At 35.0% G+C, this 20502-nt stretch overlaps 1 protein-coding gene across 2 annotated transcripts in view; it reads right to left on the reverse strand.

The window, feature by feature from the left end:
• Positions 1 to 20502, reverse strand: part of UACA (uveal autoantigen with coiled-coil domains and ankyrin repeats) — a 138505-nt gene that overhangs the window by 3970 nt on the left and 114033 nt on the right. For both annotated transcript variants that reach the window (XM_058294426.2, XM_058294427.2), the window contains exons 14-18: positions 12204 to 12240; positions 11289 to 11341; positions 6652 to 9390; positions 4765 to 4917; positions 3595 to 3660 (exon numbers count right to left, since the gene is read on the reverse strand). In XM_058294426.2, the coding sequence (XP_058150409.1) occupies positions 3595 to 3660; positions 4765 to 4917; positions 6652 to 9390; positions 11289 to 11341; positions 12204 to 12240 (3048 nt within the window). The remainder of the gene's footprint in view (positions 1 to 3594; positions 3661 to 4764; positions 4918 to 6651; positions 9391 to 11288; positions 11342 to 12203; positions 12241 to 20502) is intronic.

Below are 20502 nucleotides of genomic sequence, written 5' to 3' on the forward strand. Positions count from 1 at the left end.
GACCCATTTGGTGAGCTGGCCCACACGCAGTGCTGCCATGCACAAGGAGTGCGGTGCCACACAGGGGTGTCCCCTGCAAAGGGGAGCCCCACGTGCAAGGAATGCGGCCTGCAAGGAGAGCCACCCTGAGTGAAAAAAGCACAGCCTGCCCAGGAGTGGCACTGCACACACAGAGAGCTGATGCAGCAAGATGATGCAACAAAAAGAGACACAGATTCCAGGTGCCGCTGAAAAGAATGCAAGCAGACACAGAAGAACACACAGCAAATGGACACAGAAAGCAGACAGTGGGGGTGGGGTGGAAGGGGAGAGAAATAAATAAAAATAAATCTTTCAAAAAAAATACTTTATTGCTTAAAAATGCTAACTATCATCTGAGCCTTCAGAGAGTGATTCTTTTTTTGCTGGTGGAGGGTCTTGCCTCGACACTGACTGATCAGGGTAGTGGTTTCTGAAGACTGAGGTAGCTCTGACCATTTCTTAAAATAAAACAACAATGAAATATTTGTCACATTGAATGACTTCCTTTCACCAAATATTTCCTTGAAGCATGAGATGCTGTTTGATAGTATTTTACTGAACTTCTTTCAAAATTGGAGTCAATCCTCTCAAACCCTGCTACTGCTTCATCAACTAAATTTATGTAATATTTTAAAACCTTTGTTGTCATTTCAATAATGTTCACAGCATCTTCACTGGGAGTAGATTCCATCTCAAGAAGCCACTTTCTGGGAAGCAGATATGGCTCAAGCAATTGGGCTCCTGTCTACCATATGGGAGGTCCAGGATTTGATTCCCAGGGCTTCTGGTGAAGGCAAGCTGGTCTGAGCAGAGAGTTGGCCCACGTGGACTGCTGGCCCACCCGGAGTGCTGACCTGCACTAGAGTGCTGGCCTGCATGGAAAACTGGTGCAGCAAGATGACACAACAAAAAGAGACACAGAGGAGAGACAATAAGAGATGCAGCAGACCAGGGAGCTGAGGTGGCTCAAGAGATTGAACACCTCTCTCCCACTCTGGAAGGTCCCAGGATCAGTCCCTGGTGCCACCTCAAGAGAAGACAAGCAGACACACAGAAGAATGCACGGTGAATGGACACACAGAGCAGACAATGCATGGGGGTGGGGGTGGGAGTGAGAAATAAATAAATCTTAAAAAAGAAACCACTTTCCCTGCTCATACATACAAAGCTACTCCTTATCTGTTCAGGTTTTATCTTGAGATGGCAGCAATTCAGTCACATCTTCAGGCTTCACTTCTAATTCTAGTTCTCTTGATATTTGCACCACATCTGTATTTATTTCCTCTTGAATCCCTCAAAGTCATCCACGATGGTTGGAATCAACTTCTTCCAAACTCCTATTCATGCTGATATTTTGACCTCCTCCCATGAATCATGAATGTTCTTAATGGCATCTAGAATGATGAATCTTTTCCAAAGGTTTTCAATTAACTTTGCCCAGATCCACCAGAGGAATCACTATCTACGGAAGCTATAGCCTTACAAAATATATTTCTTAACTAATGAGACTTGAAAGTTGAAATGACTCCCTGATCCATGGGCTGCAGAATGGATGTTGCATTGTCAATGAGCAGGAATATTTTGAAAGGAATCTTTTTTTCTGAACAGTAGGTCTCAACAGCAGGCTTAAAATATTCCATAAACCATGTTGTAAACAGATGTGCTGTCATCCAGGCTTTGTTGTTCCATTTATAGGCAGAGTAGACTTAGCATTATTCTTAAGGGTCCTAGGATTTTTGGAATGGTACGTGAGTACTGGCTTCAACTTAAAGTCACCAGCTGCATTATCCCTTTACAAGAGTCAGACTGTTCTTTGAAACTCTGAAGCCAGGCATTGACTTCTCCTTTCTAGCTAGGAAAGTCCTAGATGGCATCTTCTTCCAATATAAGGCTTTTTTGTTTACATTGAAAATCTGCTGTTAAGTGTAGTCACCTTCATCAATTATCTTAGCTAGATCTTCTGGATAACTTGCTGCAGCTTTTACATCAGCACTTGCTTTGTCACCTTGTGCTTTTTTGTTATGGAGATGGCTTCTTTCTTTAAACTTCATGAACCAATCTCTCCTAGCTTCAAACTTTTCTTCTACAGCTTCCTCACCTCTCTCTACCTTCACAGAATTGAGGGGATTTGCTCTAGATTAGGCTTTGGCTTAAGGGAAAGTTGTGGCTGGTTTTTTATTTTCTATCCAGACCATTAAAACTTTCTCCATTTCTGCAATAAGGCTGTTTCACTTTCTCAATTGTGTGTTCACTGAGTAGGGCTTTTAATTTCCTTCAAGAACTTTTCCTTGGCATTCACAACTTGGCTAACTATTTGGCACAAGAGGCTTAACTTTTGGCCTATCTCAGCTTTCAACATGCCTTCCTCACTAAGCTTAATCATTTCTATTTTTTTATTTAAAGTGAGACATGTGACTATTCCTTCCACTTCAACACTTAGAGGTCCTTGCAGAGTTATTAACTTCCCTAATTTCAATATTATAATGTCTCAGGGAATAGAGAGGCCTGAGGAGAGAGAGCCAGATGGGGGAAACAACCAGTTGATGGAGCAGTCAGAGTATATGTTAATATTTTTAAATTAAGTTTGCCATCTTATATAGGCACAGTTTGCAGTGCCCCAAAACAATTACAACATATAGGCATGATGGATATGATGATGAAAATTTTGAAATACTGTGAGAATTATGAAAACATTACACAGAGACACAAAGTGACACATGCTGTTGGAAAAATGACACCAATAAAATAGTCTGACATGGGCTTGCTACACATCTTCAATTTGTAAAAAATGCAATATCTGCAAGAGGCAATAAAGCAAAGTGCAATAGAACGAGGTATGCCTGTATATCTCACCTACCATTTCAACATTTGTCTCTTTAGGACATATTTCTGAAAAAATCTATTCTGAAAATTCTGGAGATCCTGCTTATGAGGTTCCTATACAGCATAAAGTATAGTATCCTTCATAGTGTAAACATTTCATTAGAGTGATTAAAAAACAATTAAAAAACTTTCTCAGCATTCCTCCCAAAAAAGGGAATTCTTAATCTTATGCTTCACTGAGTTTTAGGTTCAATAAATAAATACTGATAATCTCCTAAAGAACAAAACTTTTCTTTAATTATTACAATTCTATACACTGCCTATTTGTCATTTCTGCACTTTTACAATATTCTCTACATTTCAGAGAAATACTTCTAAGCTACTAAGAAAATATATGATGTCTTTTCCACTCCACTCTTTGAGCTGATGGCTACATGTGGAAGTCAAGGCATTATCTCCAGCTAGCAACACCACTGACGTTGCTGCCATTGTATGTTGCCAAACTGTCTATAAATTGAGTGACAAGCAGATGGAGACAAGCCTAAATTTAAGATGCTTTGTTGCTATAGAGCTTTGTAAATTTCTCTGGGAGATATGTAAGCATGATTAAAAGAAATGCAATTAGTTTTAAATAAGCATATGGGGTACAGCTACGTTAAACATCAACTACTTTCATATAAATTTTCTTGGAAACAAAAAAAAATTTTTTTCTCTACAATGATTTCCTTTCCAAAAGAGAAATCGTTTTACCTGTGCTGCACTAAGAAGATGTGTCCGGTAAATTGTGATTACTTCCTGGTGCTGTCTGTCAGCATCCTAGAAATGTAGAAAGATGGCAATAATCGGAATATCAGTATTTACATTTCCAAGCACATGCTTGTAACATTTCTGTTCTTAGGCCTGACACTAGAAAATAGTAGTATTATTGAAGTGCTACCTTGGATTCACCAGATACATAATTCCATAGCATAAAAATAGTATAAACTTTTCCAATGACTGCATGAAAACAATTCAGTGAAACCCACGCTGCTCATCTCAGGTAACATGAAATTTCTGCCTTAGGTCCACACATAATGCCAGGAACCTAGTCTATAGATGCTTACTGACTTACGCTTTGGATTGTTACAAAAGCTTCCAATCTTGTCTATCACTTATACACTTTACTCCCCCACATTTCTAAGACTGAAGTACCTCTTTCCTCACATCACTTTTGGTTTAAAAATCTTGGATGACACCTCTTTAAACATGAAAGAATCCAAACTCAGCCTTTTAATGCCGCTTGATATGCCACTTGCATTCTGCCTCTACGCCTTTCTTTGCCTGGAATACCCTCTATTTTTTCTTTCATCTACTAAAACACCACCTATCTAGCAAGCTCAAGTCAGGTACTCTCTTCCTTTTTAACCTAGCTCCCACCACACCAGTAATCTTTCCTTCCTGAGAACTCATATCCCTTAGAATCCGGGACAGAATTCTCAATTCTATATTTGACATCTCTTGTTATTTTACTTTACACATATCCTTGCTTTGCTTCTCTAACTCCCACACTCCTTGGGGGAAGGGACTGTGTACTCTCTCTATCCCTGGCAGTGTTTAGCACAGTGTCATGACAATAAATAAAAATTTCAAAATATTAAAGGAACTACTGTACCTTTTGATAAAATCTAAATCAGCGTCTGTCATCAATAATCTGCAGGCCAACAGTGTTTACTGTATTGCCTAGCATATAGTAGGCACCAATTAAATGGTATTATTATATGATTAGTATAGGTAACTTTTAGCAAAAACAATTACATTCTTGGATCTTAAATCAGCCACAAATCAATTTGATTCCTAAATAAGCATTCACAAATGGAAAAGAAAATAATAATGTGAACTGGCAGGTATTAGCACTAAGTTCTTCTAGTCTTGGTTACTTACAGCCAGCTGCTGCTGCAGGGATTTCACCTGATGCTGCAGAGTCTCAACCAAGTGGCTCTGTCTCCTGGTGGGACTCCCAGTCGTGTAGGTGAGTTGTGAAAGGCCATTGAGTGCCTGTTTTAGTCTTTCTACATCATTAAGCAGTTCAGTTATCTTATAAAAAAGAGGGAAAAGAAATTGTGGGAAAAAAACATGTTACTTACTTGCACAGAAAGCATTCCTTATTTGAGAAATAAAATTTATCTTTATGCAGCAGAAAAGTAAAGAATGAATAGTCATGGTTGTTATCAGTGGTATATTAATACAAAATATAATTTAATTCCTCTTAGTAAATTCCTTATAAAAGGAATATTAAATTAAGAATAAATATCATATAATATCCCAAGACATGAATATGACCTCATTCTTCTGATTTTCAGATAATATGTCAGTTACCTCTAAAGGGTTTGGAACCCAGGAAAGTAGAGTAGATTGCCTCCAACCAAGTTGAAAACTCACGTAAGTCTAGAATTAACTTTTTGTACCTTGTTCCTTTTAAGAATGTGTATTATTTTAGACTAGCTTGTTCTAAAGAGGAAAAAAGTAGGGAGGCTATTTAAAGTAGTGGAAAGAGCACAGGCTTTAAAGTCAGATTAGACACTTATGAGCTTAGCTAATTTCCTTTATTTTCTGAGACTTAGTTTTCTTATCAGCAAAGAGGGAAAAACCTTTCAAAATTAAGAAAACAAATGCCTAGTATATGATACATGCTCAATAAAAGGCAATGATTCTAAGTCGATATTAATAACTAGCTACTATAATTATATATTACTATATCCATAACCACTTTCCAAACAAGCTAAGGGCACTGAATCTCTGGGCCATAGGAGGAGACATGCCTAAAGGTCAGTACTTATACCTCTCCACCGAGGGGGGCTGGACTGTGCTGCTTTCACTCATCACTGTATCCCCAGCATTGAGCATAGCATCTGGCATGTAGAAGGCATATCATATTTGTTACATGGATAGCACTGCGCCCTATTTCCCAAATTTTTCATCTTTCATAGTATACACACTATGCAACTACCCATTCTGGAAATATTGTTAATTACCTATTAGGTAAGTTGTACCATGAGAATAAAAGACAAGGAAAGGCAGGTTACAAACCCTGGTCTTAAAAAATGGATTGGGTTTTGTGTGATCCATGTATCTTTAAAAAAAAAAAAAAAAAGATAATAAAATTTCTAAAAATTTTAAAAAGAAGTGATTGGGAATATTACACAAACCTAACAGCAACATAAGTGTTTAAAATTAGCAAAGCCACCCTGCCCCCTCCAAAAAAGCCATGAATTTTGGCAGAGAAGCAGTTTGCTAAATAGGTTAGATTGTACAGTGAAGGTTTTAGGAAGAAGGATAAATGTTGAAGTGGGTCCTAAAAAATGTACAGAATTCTATAAAGATATGGGGGACAAAATGGGCAAGGAATTAGAGGGCTTGTTTAACTAGTGTGGGTGAGTGCTAAAATAAAATCTGGGATGTTCTCCAATGTCCTTGGTTTCTTGCAAATCAGAAACCACATTTTTTCCCTCTTCTCCATCCCTGTTCTTCAGATCCCTAAAACTCATTGGTTTATAACCACTCATTTATGACACAAGGGTAACCTGGGTCTCCCCATCTTTCCTCAAATCATGGCTATACCAACTAACAGAAGGAAAAATGCTTTTGATTTTCGTTTGTATGACTTTACTTATTTTAAATTCAGAATTTATTTCAAACTGTCATTTAATGGTCACATTGTTGATAACTCTTATAAACCTATCTGTGGGATACTATGGTAAAGAGTCCTGTTCTACTCTGGCTGTTTTTGGGTTTTCCAATTCATAACCATATAGACTACTTTGCGCCTACCTTATTATCTTTTGCTTCAATTTGTTTAGCAGATTCCTGTATTCTTCTCTGTAATTCTGTGACTGTTGTTAAGGACTTATCACATCGTTCTTTCTGGTCCTTGATTTCTTGTTCAATGCTGAAATGCATTAATTCCTTCTCATCTTTTGTGGATAGTTCCTTCTTTTTGGCATGCAAAGCTTCCTCACATACTTCGTCATACTTTCTATTCAAACTGGCTAATTTTTCATTTAAGTTGGAAATCTGTGTCTCCAAATCACTTTTTGTTGTTGTATATTTAGACAAATCAACTACCTCTCTAGTCTCCAATTTTTTTAGTGCTTGCTTAGTATTTTGAACCTCAGACTGGAGTTTGGAGAGTTCTTCAGTTTTGTTTTGGCTTTCTTCTTCCTTTTCTCTCAAGCTAGCTTTTATGATTCCAACTTCTTTCTCAAATGCTTCCTTAATTTTTAAATGCTCTGCCAAAGTCACGGAAGAGTTCTTTTGATTCTCCAACATCTGATGCAGTTTGGTCACTGCCTGCTGCTCTTTTTCATAACACCTTTGCTTGTTCTTCAATTCTTCCTTTAGATTCTCAATTGTGCCATTAAGAGATTTTTTCAGAGCCTCAACCTGTTCCAATGGAACATGCTGTTTTTGCAAAAGAGATTGTGCTGCAAGTATCTCAGAAGTCTGTTTGGCACTTTCTTCTAACAGCTTCTCTTTCTCATTCTTTACGTCTGTATATTTCTGTAATAAGTCTTTCAACTCTTTGTTTAGCTCTTCGGTTTTTCTGCTTAATGCTCTTTCCATTTCATGAGAATTCTCAATAAGAACATTCTTATCCTTTAAATCTTTCTGAAGGGAGAAAATCTCCTTCTTTAACTTTTCATTCTCCTGCCTGTATTTCTTGGCCTCCTCTTCTCTGACACTATACTTATGTGTCTGCTCTGATAACTGTTCTTTCAGTTCTTTCTCTGTTGCTTTAAATTTTCTCTCGCACTCTTCAAAGCTGATAATTGGAGCATATTTCAGCTTAATGCATTCTTGTATTGTGTCAAGTTCCTTCTTCTGAGCTTCAATTTCAGCATGCAACGTCACAATCTCTTCTTGACCTTTTTTGTAGTTAGCCAGTACTTCAGCACTATTATCCTGTACCTTTCTCATGCTCTTATTTAAGGTACTCATCTTCTCCTCATGCTCTTTAAGGCTGATATAATCAGCTTTTATTTGGCTCTGAGCACTTTCCAGGTTTCCTTTTAATATATCATTCTCACCTTTTACTCTTATAAATTCTTGATTTATATCTTCAAATTTTTTCTTCACATCTAATAATTCTTTGCTAGTTTTATCTAATGTACTACTCAGTGCAGTTTTAATCTCTTCATAGGTTTTAACTGGCACATACTGATTACTTATAGTTTTTTTCAAGTTAGTGTTTTCAGATATGAGTACATATATTTTTTCTTGGTCTTCATCACATTTCTTGTTAAGTTCAGATAGCTGTTTTTTCAGTTCAACAATATTGGATTTCAAAATTGTCATCTCTTTCTCATGTTTTTCAGGAGGTACAAACACAGATTCCAGGTGGCTAACATTCTTACTTAAACTGTCATTTTCCATCAGTAATTTCTCCATTTCTAAATTCTTCTCTGTGTATTTTTGTGTTACCTCTAAAAGCTTTTTATTCAAGTCATCAACAATCACATCATGTGACTTTTTCATTTCTTCATTTACTTTTAAAGGAACATAATAACTTTTCATTTCAATTGTTAAATTATGTACTTGCTGGTTGAGAAGCTTGTTATCCAGACAAAGCTTTTCAATTTCCTTTTGCAGCATCTGATTTTTCGATGTTAAATCAGTGATCTTCTTCCCAAGTTCTCCTGATTTTTGGTCTAATCTGCTCTTGAGCTGTTCATGTTCCTCTGGTTTGACTTGCTGAGCAAGTTTAGCCTTAAGATTCTCAAGTTCTCTCTTTAACTGTCTAATTTCACTAAGTGATTTGTTATATTCTCTTTCCATCTCTACCAATTTTTTTGCTTTCTCATTGACTTCATTTGATAATAAGCTCTTCATGTTTTCAAATTTTTCTGTTGGAATGGAAACAGCCAACTTTGCTACCAATTCTTTTAACTGGCCTTCCAGCTCTGTGACATTTTTTCCTTTCTTCTCTTGCTCCATTTCACACATACTAAATTCCTTCTGTAATCGTTTATTTTCTTCTATCAACTTGCCTTCATTCCTCTTAAACCCTTCTACTAACATTTCATTTTGCTTAATTTGGTTTCTTAGTTTTCCCACTTCTGCTGAAACTCCTTCATATTTAGCTTTCATGTCTTTCAATTGTTCCTTCAGTCCCTCTGTTAATCCGCTATTCCCGATAGCTGCTTCACTTGTTAGGTGCTCTTTAAGAGCAAGAAAATGAGTCTGCATTTGTTTAACTTTACCTTCTGACTCATACATCCTCTTCTGCACATCTTTTAGTGCATCTTCTAATTGTTTTATCTGTTCATCTGAATCCTCCTTGACTCTTTCACATTCTAATGCTAAAGCTTTGCACTCAGCCACTTTGTGAGCCAGTTCATTTTGGAGCTTGAGTCTGTCTTGTTTTGCTGAATCACAGAAAGTTCTCATTGCTTCTAACTCTTTTTTTAAAATTTCATTTTCAGAGTATGAAGTTGGATTGGGTAAAGATAGCTCCAGTGGTCTTAACATAGATCTGCTTTGCATATGGGCTGGCATACCTGTGGAAATACACTAAAAAGGTAAAAATATATATATATATATATACACACATATATATATATATGTATACACACACACATCCATTGCAAAAGCCTAAAGAAACACTTAATGATATACTTATTTGCCAAATTTATAGAAAGTTTCTACATCATCAGGTTTCAAAGGGTTTTGTGAAAAGTTTGTTGAAAAATATAGTACTGATTTTTGAGGTAAGAAACACTTCTGGGTATGATTTCCTTCATATGCTCTCAAGCAGTGACACTTTGAGAGTTCTTAATAGACAAGCAAATATTGTTGCCTCTGGGCAGTATTTTCTCTTTCTTTCCCCATATATATAACACCGACCCACAGAGGAATATGAACTTTATTAAAACATATTTGGGGAGTGGGTGTAGCTCAGTGGTTGTGCACCAGCTTCCTACATACAAGGTCCCGGGTTCAATCCCTGGCTCCAGTATCTCCCAAAACAAACACACACACACATTTACTATTCCTGTTTTAAGGCAGAGGACCTCAAATTTGGGAGAAAGGCAGCAGAACTCCTAAATAAAAATAAGTATTGCAATTTTAAATCTGCAAATCATTTCATAGAATGATAAATTCTTTAATTTCCAATAAATTGTATGAGTTTTTGACTACCCTCCTCATGTTAATGCCAATGCAATGTTCTTTAAATTATAAAAATCCCACCAAAAAATACACAGGTAGTATGAAAGTTGTCAAGTTGACTAATGATGTTAGTCAATTCATAAAACTCACAAATAGGAAGATGAACTGAAATTTATTACAATCTGACTAGTCTCTTATTTCCTCTATTAAGTACTGACAAAAAGAAGTATAATTAAACTTCTCAGTCAAATAATTCATAAACATAGGAATATACAAACATATAAGACTAAATTGAACTATTTTTATTTTTCCATATACAGCCTAATATAGTAAGAGTTCTTTATAAAAGCTAATTCATTGATAAAAGCCATGTGCTATGAGTACACCCCTCTATTTTAATACATATGTTTCACTGTTGTTCATTTAAATCTGAAAAGGCTTCTACTGGATAAAGATGAGAAAAAATTGATAATATAGAATCATTTCCAAGCCTCAGTCTGCTTCTAAATTATCTTTTAACTTACCAATTATCTTTAGACTAAGACCACTATAATTCTTCAATAAGTTACTTACACAGCTTCACAACTTCCCTACTTGTTTTATTACAATCAAGTATATATCTAATCCTCTAAAATACTGTTCAGTTGATGTCCGTTCTCTCAACTTAGAATTGTAAAATTTTCCATCTTGAGGAGATCTTTGATATTATCTAGGTTAATTCACTTTGCCTAGAGAAGGGGATATGTAAAAAAAATCTCATAGAAATCTAAATATTTATCAGTTCTCCAGTGCACAGAAGATGCTAGAAATGCAAATCTTATATCCACTGGAAAGTCGAGGTGAGGAGCATATAAACAGGTAAGAAAATCAGACAATAATCTACCAACTCTTGGAAGCCTTCTTAATTTTAAGGTGAATTTACAAAACATAGAATACATATTTGAATGCAAGGAAGAATATATTTCTAAGCAAAAACAAATTACTTTTTAATTATTCATGCCTGTGTTTCCCTTTATATGTGCAAATATCGAGAGTGAACTGAATGCTGTTAATGTAGAAGCTTACTATGGAGAATAAGGAAATCACAACTCAAATATCTTATTTAAGTGACTTTCACCAAAAACACTCTAGAGGGCACCAGAAACAGCAATATCTGCTTTCATAAAATAAAAAAGCAAGATGAATTTTTCTTTGGTAGGGAAAACTTTACTCAATGCATATATATACTTGATAAATATACAGTGCTGTTTATTTCTCTATATTAAGACACAATTATTTTTTAAAATCCAAAATAATATTACCTGTGAGTCTGTTATGTACATTTGACCTTGTTTAAGAAGCATATCTTCTTTTCCTAAGTCCAAATAAATGACATCTTAACTTAAATATCCATACCAAAGTATCCTAAATATTAATTTTTTTATTATTTGAAAAGAATAATATGTATACAATATAAAAGTGTTCCTGTACTAAAATATTCTTATTTTGTTATTTCTATAAAGAAGTTCCTACACTCTACTGAACAGTAGGTTCTATGTATTTTTAGAAATATGTAACACTGTTAGACAAAATATACTACATGATTACTATAGAATATGTATCTTACAAAGAGTCAAAATGAAAATGGTATTCTTTGCAGTTGATAAGATATTATTGCTTTACTTCGTTAGAGGATAATTTAATATTCATTGAGAAGCAAAAACAATAGACTGTCTACAGAAATGGTTTAAAAATTAAAGAATAAACAAAAGTAAAGATTAATAATGCAACTTTAAACTAATTAATAAGTAATTAATTGCCTATGGAGCTTCTAATTTTAGAATGCTTACCTGCACTGAGACTGTATGTAAAGACTTCCCTAAATCAGAAATCTATGTATATGTTTCTTTCCACAAAAAAACAAGCCCCAGATATTCTAAGATAAATGTCTACTAATCAACAAGGTAAATTTGGTCATTCATACACTATACAACTTAAAAATATAGGTGGTTGAGGAAAAGAAGAGCCTCACCGATTACCAAATTTTATGTTAGAAGCTATATATACAGAAGCTATCTGTTCTTAGTTACATCTGTCAAGGTAAAACCCACAAATAGTTAGATGAAGTTTAGCAACAGAAATATCATGTATAATTGGACAAAATAAACAGGCATAAACACACTCTTCTTTGTTTGAATTGCATAAAGTGTAATGATAATCTATACTTTTATACTTACGGTTACTGAAATGACTTCCTGATCCTAAATGATCACTCTGAAATCAGAAGTATAAATTAGAACATTTTAGGTGAATGTTGGGTCATTTTTCTCAATTTGTATCTATTTTAGCTCTTAATAATCCAATCAATAAAACCAATTCTTTGATATTCCTTGTTTCTCCCAAGTATTATTATACCAACCCATGGAAAGACAGTTGGGAATAAACTATTTCCCTAAGCATTTAAAAAAGTTTTAAAATATATTTTTATTACAGAAGCTGTGAACTTACAAAACAATCATACACGTGTAAAATTCCCATGCAAAACCCCTTCACCAATATACCACTGTTGTGGAACATTTGTCACACGTTTGAGATAATATCATCAGGCTATTACCATTAACTAGGGTCCAAAGGTACTTTTGGCATATTTTTTCCATACTTCCCTATTATTAACACAGTACATCTTTGGCATTGATGCAAGAATATTATAGTATTGCCATTAACTATAGTCCATAGGTTGTATTAATTGTATTTTTCCCATAGTTCTCCACATTCCCACTACCTGCAATAGTGACATGCATCCATTCTAGTTCACAGAAGGACATTTTTGCATTTGTACTATTAACCACAATTTTCATCCACCTCTGGATTCACTGTGTTATTCAGTCCCTAAATTATTGTCTAACTTCCTTTCAATTGATATTTACAACCCTAGACTACCTTTTACAGGCACAATCCCATTTATTTTCCCTGAACATTTTTTTTTTGTATTTTTTTTCTTCTTTCTTTTAAATGTTACATTAAAAAAATATGAGGTCCCTATATACCCTCCACCCACCTCCTCCCACATCAACAACCTCTTCCATCATCGTGGCACATTCACTGCACTTGGTGAATACATTTTGGAGCACTGCTATAACCATCCCAGGGTCCCAAACATTTTAATAAAAGTAGTCACGTGTTTCAAGGAAAACATTTAACTGCTCGAAAGAAAAAAGTAAGCCCCAAATAAACCAAAACAACTTTCAATACATAGTGTTTGCTGCTTTTTTACCTCAAAATATTACCTCTGGAAAAGAAACACCACATTCTCTTAAGTACTCATTTTACTTTATCATCACTGGGAATTGGGGCCCTACCTCACTGATTATGAAATTATTAATATCGCCCCTTCTTTCAGAATTTCTAGAATACAAATTACATTTGAAGCCAAAGGAGGCAGAAAATGAAACTGAGGCAAAGACCTACACACAGTTAGTAAATAAATGTATCAGTTAAGAAAAGGATACTAATTGAGAAGCTTCAGACACTCTGAATCACAATGTACTTGGATTGCTCCTTTGCCCAAGTAAGCCAAATACAAAGAAACTAAGAGACAAATTAAAATATTATATGAGAGAGGGGCATGCAGTTGTGTTTCTTCATGTTTGTGTATTTGTATCAGTATTAACAGCTATATATCAAATTCTGATTTATGAAGCCCAGAGAACACCAAACAGGATAAACATGAAGAAAAATATACCCCTCATATATTGATGATGCTGTCTAATACAAAGGACAAGACAGTTCTGAAAGCAGCAAGAGGAAAGCAATGTGTTATATACAAGGGAGTCTCAATTAGATTCAATGTCAATTTCTCATCAGAAACCATGGAGGCAAGAAATCAGTGGGTTAAAATACTTAAAGCACTAGAGATAAACAACTACCAACCAAGAATTTTATATCCACAAGACTTTCTGCCAAAAATGAGGGAGAAATTAAGACATTCCCAAATTAAAAAAAAAAAAAAAAGCTGCAGGATTTCATTACCATTAGAACTGCCCTACAAACAATGCTAAAGGGATTTCTTCAGCCTGAAAGAAAAGGACATATACTAAACAGTGGCCCAAAGCAGCATAAAGAAGTAAAGACCTCCAGTAAAAGTAACCATTTGGGTAATTATAAATGCCAGCACTATTGTATTCTATAATTATCCTCCATTTACTTCCTACAGGGGATAAAATGCATAAAAAGTAATAATAAATCTATGGTTTTGAACATATCATGTACAAAGATATAAGTGATAAGAACAAAAAAAGATGGGGGACAGAGAGGTATAGGGTAAGTATAAGTGTATGCTATTGAAGTCAAGTTGGTATCAAACAAAACATGATTGTTTTATATTTAGGCTGTCAAATTATAAACCCATAGTAACCACAAGGAAAATACATGAAAAATATATCAAGAGAGAAATGAGAAGGCACTCAAAAAGGTCCAACACAAAAAATCAAATAAATATAAAAGCAGGCATTAATGGAAGAATTGAGGGGTGAAAAAGGTCTAGGATTTACAAAGACTAAATAATAAAATGGCAGAAAAATGTTCTGCAATATCTGTAATGATTTTAATTATAAATGGATTATACTTTCTAGTAAAAGGCAAAGATTGGCAGAATGAATAAATGAAAGCATGACCCTTCTACATGCTGTCTGCAAGAGATTCACGTTAAATTCAAAGACACAAATAGGTTGAAAATGAAAGATATCCACAATATATAATGGAATTCTTCAACCTAACAATAAAAAGACAAACAACCCAATTAAAAAATGTGCAAAAGACTCAAATAGACATCTTTTCAAAGAAGATATACAAATGGCCAAAAAGTACATATAAAGATGTTCATTATCATTAGCCATCAGGGAAATGCAAATCAAAACCACAATGAGATACCATTTTACACCCTAGAGAATGGCTACTATGGGGGAAAAAAAAAAGAAAATCACAAGTGTTGGAGAAGATGCAGAAAAGCAGTAACACTCATTCATTGCTGGTGGCGATGTAAAATGGTGCATCCACTGTGGAAGACAGTTTGGCAGTTCCTCAGAAAGCTAAGTATAGTATTAGCCTATGACCTGGCAATCCCACTACTAGGTATATATCCAAAAATTTTGAAAGGATGGATTCAAACTGATATTTTCACACTAATGTTCATAGCAGCATTATTCACAATTGCTAAAAGATGGAACCAACCCAAGTGTTCATCAAACAACAGATGGATAAACAAAATGTGGTACATAGATATACAATTCAGTCATAAAAAGGAATGAAGTTCAGATACATGCAACAATATGGATAAACTGTGACAATGTCACATTGAGTGAAAGAAGCCAGACACAAAAAGGAAAAATATTACCTGATCTCACTAGTATGAAATAACTAGAATAAGCAAAACCAGAGTCAGAATCTAAAATATTAATAGTACAACTATTAAAATCTGCTTTCTTCAATTTTAACATGTACCACACCAATGCAAAGTGTTACTGATAGGGTGGTATATGAGAATCCTGTAGTTTAGGCATGATTGTTCTGTAAACCAACAACTTCTCTAGTAAAAAAAGCCTTTGATTTATGTCACTACTCTGAAAGAGTCCACAGTTTCATAATGAAGTAATGCCACTGCCACTAATCTTTAGTGCCTCAAGTGTATGGAAAAATAGCTTTAAACTTAATCTCTTTGTTCTATGCCATATTTAACATTAAAGTTTGCAATAGACACTAAATGTTCCTTTGCATACATGGGGGGAGGAGACACTAGGCACAAAAGAGTTAAAAAAATTTGGCTTGGGTTTATTATCTTTCCATTATTGCTTAAAGGAAAACAAAAGTACCTATAGTATAAAATTAGCCTCTTTCTAAAAGATCTGTATTTCTTTCCCCTATTATTTCTATAAATAACAGGGAAATTCTACACATTAAATAGTAATTTTGTTGGCAGTATACAAAATTTTTAAAGCATGCAAGATGATATAATAAATGGATATTCAATGCTTCTTAGCTTTTAATGGCTGCTTTCATAAATACCAGTCACATATAAAGACAGCCCTGTAATTTTCTTTTTGAAAATAGTTTTTAGTATAAAAATTTATCACAATGAGTACATACTATCTGGGGAAAATATCCTCATCATATTGAGTGAAAGAAGTTACAAAAAAATATGTACAATATCTTAATGTATATGTAACACACAAATTATGTATAAAGAAAATATCTGAAAGGATATTCATTAAGTGCTAATGGTCATTGTCACTGAGCACTGGGATTATAAATGCTTATTTTCTGTTTTTATTTTAACTATATTTTCTAATTTTTCTAAAATAAATATACACTGTGGTAAGAAAAATAAGTTATTTTTCTATAACTTATGGCCTTATTGAAAATTATAAACTTGTTAAGTTTGTGGAAAGCTATGGAAAAGCATCTAATTCTTGAGACATAACAGACATTGCTTTTAGAAGAAAAGCAATAAACAAAACCTCAATTATAGGTGTGAGACCTTGATGAATACTTCAAAGTACCCATGCACACATCTGTATTTTCTCATTCAACCAATTCTAAGAGTCAAACTAGTATTTGCAGTTATGAGCAAAAAGGGAGCACAAAGGAAACAGAATGCCTAGGTTCAAATCCTGTCACTGCCACTTACTACTTGTGAAACCCCTCCTGGGTAAATTTTTTAAACCTCCCTATGCCTCAGTTTCCTCATTTGTAAAGTGGAGATGATAATAAAACTTACCACATAGGGTTGATATGTTTATTCAGTACATGAAAAGTATATAAAGCAGTGCCTGGCAAATAATCAGTGCTATGAAAATGTTACTTTTTACTATGTACGCTACTAACCTTAAAAAAGATTCTGTATAGGAACAATGTATGTGTATACAATTAAGTTGGTATCAAATCAAATATAAGTGTTATAGATTTAGGATGTTAAATTAACCCCATGTTAACTACAAAGAAAATTCATGAAAAACATATCAAAATGGTACCACACCAAAAAAACAAATATGAAAGTAGACATTAAAAGAAGAATTGAGGGTCAAAAAAATATATAAGACAGACAAAAGTCAAATAGCAAAATGGCAGAAGAAAGTCTTACACTACCAGTGGTTACTTTAAATGTAAATGGATTAAAATCTGTCAAAAGGCAGAGATTGGCAGAATGAATGAAAAAGCACAACCCAAGTATATGCTGTTTACAAGAGACTCACCTAAACTCAAAGACATAAGTAGACGATAGGTGAGAAGAGGTGAAAAAAAAAAAAAACTGTGTAAGCAGTAACAAAAAGAGAGCTAAGTTAGTTATGCTATATCAAACACCATACACTTACAGTAAAGAACTGTTATGAGGGACAAAGAAGGTCAGTATATACTGATAAAGGTATCAATTCAACAAAACATAACAATTATAAATATACATGCACCTAATATCAGAGCACCAAAATATATGAAGCAAATACTGACAAACTTGGAGGGAGATATAGAAGCTTTATATTAACAGTAGGAGATTTCAAAAACTACTTTTAAAAATGGATAGACTAGACGAAAGACTAATAAGGAAATAGAAGACTTGAACAATACTCTAAGCCAACTAGACTTTACAGACATATATAGAATACTTCCCCCAAAAGAAGACTTAAACAATACTCTAACCCAACTACTTTACAGACATATATATAGTAATACCTCCTCCAAAAGCAGCAGAATATACATTCTTCTCCAGAGCAAATGGATCATTCTCCAGGATACACTATATGTTAGGTCAAAAACAAGACCCAAAAAATTCAAAATTATTGATATCATACAACGTATCTTCTCTGACCACACTGGAATGAAGCTAGAAACCAATAAATGAGGGAGAAATGGAAAATTCACAGGTAAGTGGAAATTAAACAATGTACTCAGAAAAACCAATGGTTCAGAGAAGAAATCACAAGGGAAACAAAGAAATATACTGAAGTGGTACAAATGAAAATACAATAAGTCAAAACTAATGGGATGCAACAAATGCAGTACTGCAGGAGAAATCTAAATGCAAAAAAGAAGAAGAAAGAAGAAATAGCTTAAGTCAAAGACCTAATCTCAAAACTGGAAGAACTAGAAAAAGAAGAGCAAATTGAACCCAAAACAAGCAGAAGAGGAAATAACAAAGATTAGAGCAGAAATAGAGAAGAAAAGAGAGAGAATCAAAATACCAAAAGTTGGTTCTTTGAAAAGATCAATAAAATTGGCAAACCTTTAGCTAAACTGACAGACAGACAAGATACAAATAACAAAAATCAGAAACACAAAGGGGGATATTACTACTGATCCCATAGAAATAAAAAGAACCATAAGATGATACTATGTACAACTGCATGCCAACAAATCAGATAATCTAGATGAAATGGACAAATTCCTAGAAACATACAAACTGCCTAAACTGACTTGAGAAGAAATAGTCAACAATGTATTGGAAGTTCAAGCTAAAGTAATTAGGCAAGAGAGAGAAAGAAATAAATCACATCCAAATTGGAAAGGAAGAAGTGCAAGTTTCCTTATTTGCAGATGACATGACCCTATGTACAGAAAATCCTGAAAAATACACAAGAAAGTAACTAGAACAAATGAATTCAGCAAAACGGCAAGTTACAAACCAAAACCCAAAAATCAGTTCATTACACTGGTAATGAACAATCAGAAGAAGAAATGAAGGGGAAAAAAAACATTTACAATAGCAAATAAAAGAGTCAACTATATAGGAATTAATCTAACCAAGGATGTAAAGGATTTATACACGGAAAACTACAAAACATTGCTAAAAGAAAGCAAAGACCCAAATAAATGGAAGGATATTCCATTTTCAAAGACTGGAAGATGAAATATTGTTAAGATATCAATTCTACCCAAAGGAAATTATAGATTCAACACAATCCCAATCAAAATTCCAAGAGGCTTCTTTGTAGAAATGGGAAAGCCAATCATCAAATACCATACATATATGTAAGTATAAAGGGACCCAAACAGCCAAAACCATCTTGAAAAAGAAGAATGAAGTTGAAAGACTCACTTACAGGGAAGCGGACTTGGCCCAGTGGATAAGGCATCCATCTATCACATGGGAGGTCCACGGTTTAAACCCCAGGCCTCCTTGACCCATGTGCAGCTGACCCATGCGCAGTGCTGATGCATGCAAGGAGTGCCCTGCCATGCAGGGGTGTCCCCCATGTAGGGGAGCCCCACATGCAAGGTGTGCACCCCGTAAGGAGAGCCGCCCAGCGCAAAAGAAAGTGCAGCCTGCTCAAGAATGGCGCCGCACACACGAAGAGCTGACACAGCAAGATGACGCAACAAAAAGAAACACAGATTCCCGGTGCTGCTGATAAGGATAGAAGCAGTCACAGAAGAACACACAGCGAATGGACACAGAGCAGACAACTGGGGGGAGGGGGGAAGAGAAAAAAAAATCTTAAAAAAAAAAAAGACTCACAGAGCTTAAAAATTATTACAAAGCCACTGTAAACAAAACAATATGCTACTGGCACAAGGAAAGGCATACAGACAAATGGAACTAAAAGTGAGAATTCAGGAATCAACCCTTACTTTACAGTAAACTGATTTTTGACAAGGATGCCAAGTCCACTCTATTGGGAAAGAAAAGACTCCTCAACAAGTGGTGCTGGGAAAACAGGATGTTCCCATGTGAAAGAATGAAGGTGAGCCCCTACCTCACACCATTTACAGAAATCAACTCAAAATGGATCAGAGACCTAAATAAAAGAACCAGAATTATAAAACTCCCAGAAGAAAACATAAGGAAGCATATTCCAGAACCTCGTGTCAGACAATGGTCTCTCAGACTTTACACACAAAGCACAAACTAAAGAAAAAGAATAGGTAAATAGGATTTATCTCTTTGAGTCTTGTGTGGACCCCCCAGAAAATTATGTTTCTAAATTGGTCCATTCTTGTGGGTGTGGGACCCTTTGACAGGATTGAATTCAGTTGGGAGCCTGTGAAGAGAGTACTTCAATGAGACGTGCGCTAGGGTGGGTCTTGTCCTTGTATTAGTCAGCCCAAAGGGGTGCTGATACAAACTACCAGAAATTGGTTGGTTTTTATAAAGGGTATTTATATGGAGTAGGAGCTTACAGATACCAGGTCATAAAGTATAAGTTACTTGCCTCACCAAAGTCTATTTTCACATGTTGGAGCAAGATGGCTGCCAGTGCCTGAGAAGGTTCAGGCTTCCTGGATTCCTCTCTTCCCAGGGCTTGCTTCTGTCCAGGCTTAGGGTTCCTCTCTTCCTGGGGCTCCAGCTAAAGGCTTCAGCATCAAACTCCAACATCAAAAAGCCAACATCAATAACCCTTAACTCTGCCTTTTATTCATGAGTCTCCACCCAACAAAGGGTGGGGACTCAATGCCATACTAGCACAAGGGGTTTACATAATTAATTAATCAAGTAAACCTATGACTCCAATATAATCTAATATGCCTAGAGGAGAAGATCAGTTTACA

Source organism: Dasypus novemcinctus, chromosome 3 (genome assembly GCF_030445035.2).
Source record: "Dasypus novemcinctus isolate mDasNov1 chromosome 3, mDasNov1.1.hap2, whole genome shotgun sequence".
NCBI classification, from domain to species: Eukaryota; Metazoa; Chordata; class Mammalia; order Cingulata; family Dasypodidae; genus Dasypus; species Dasypus novemcinctus.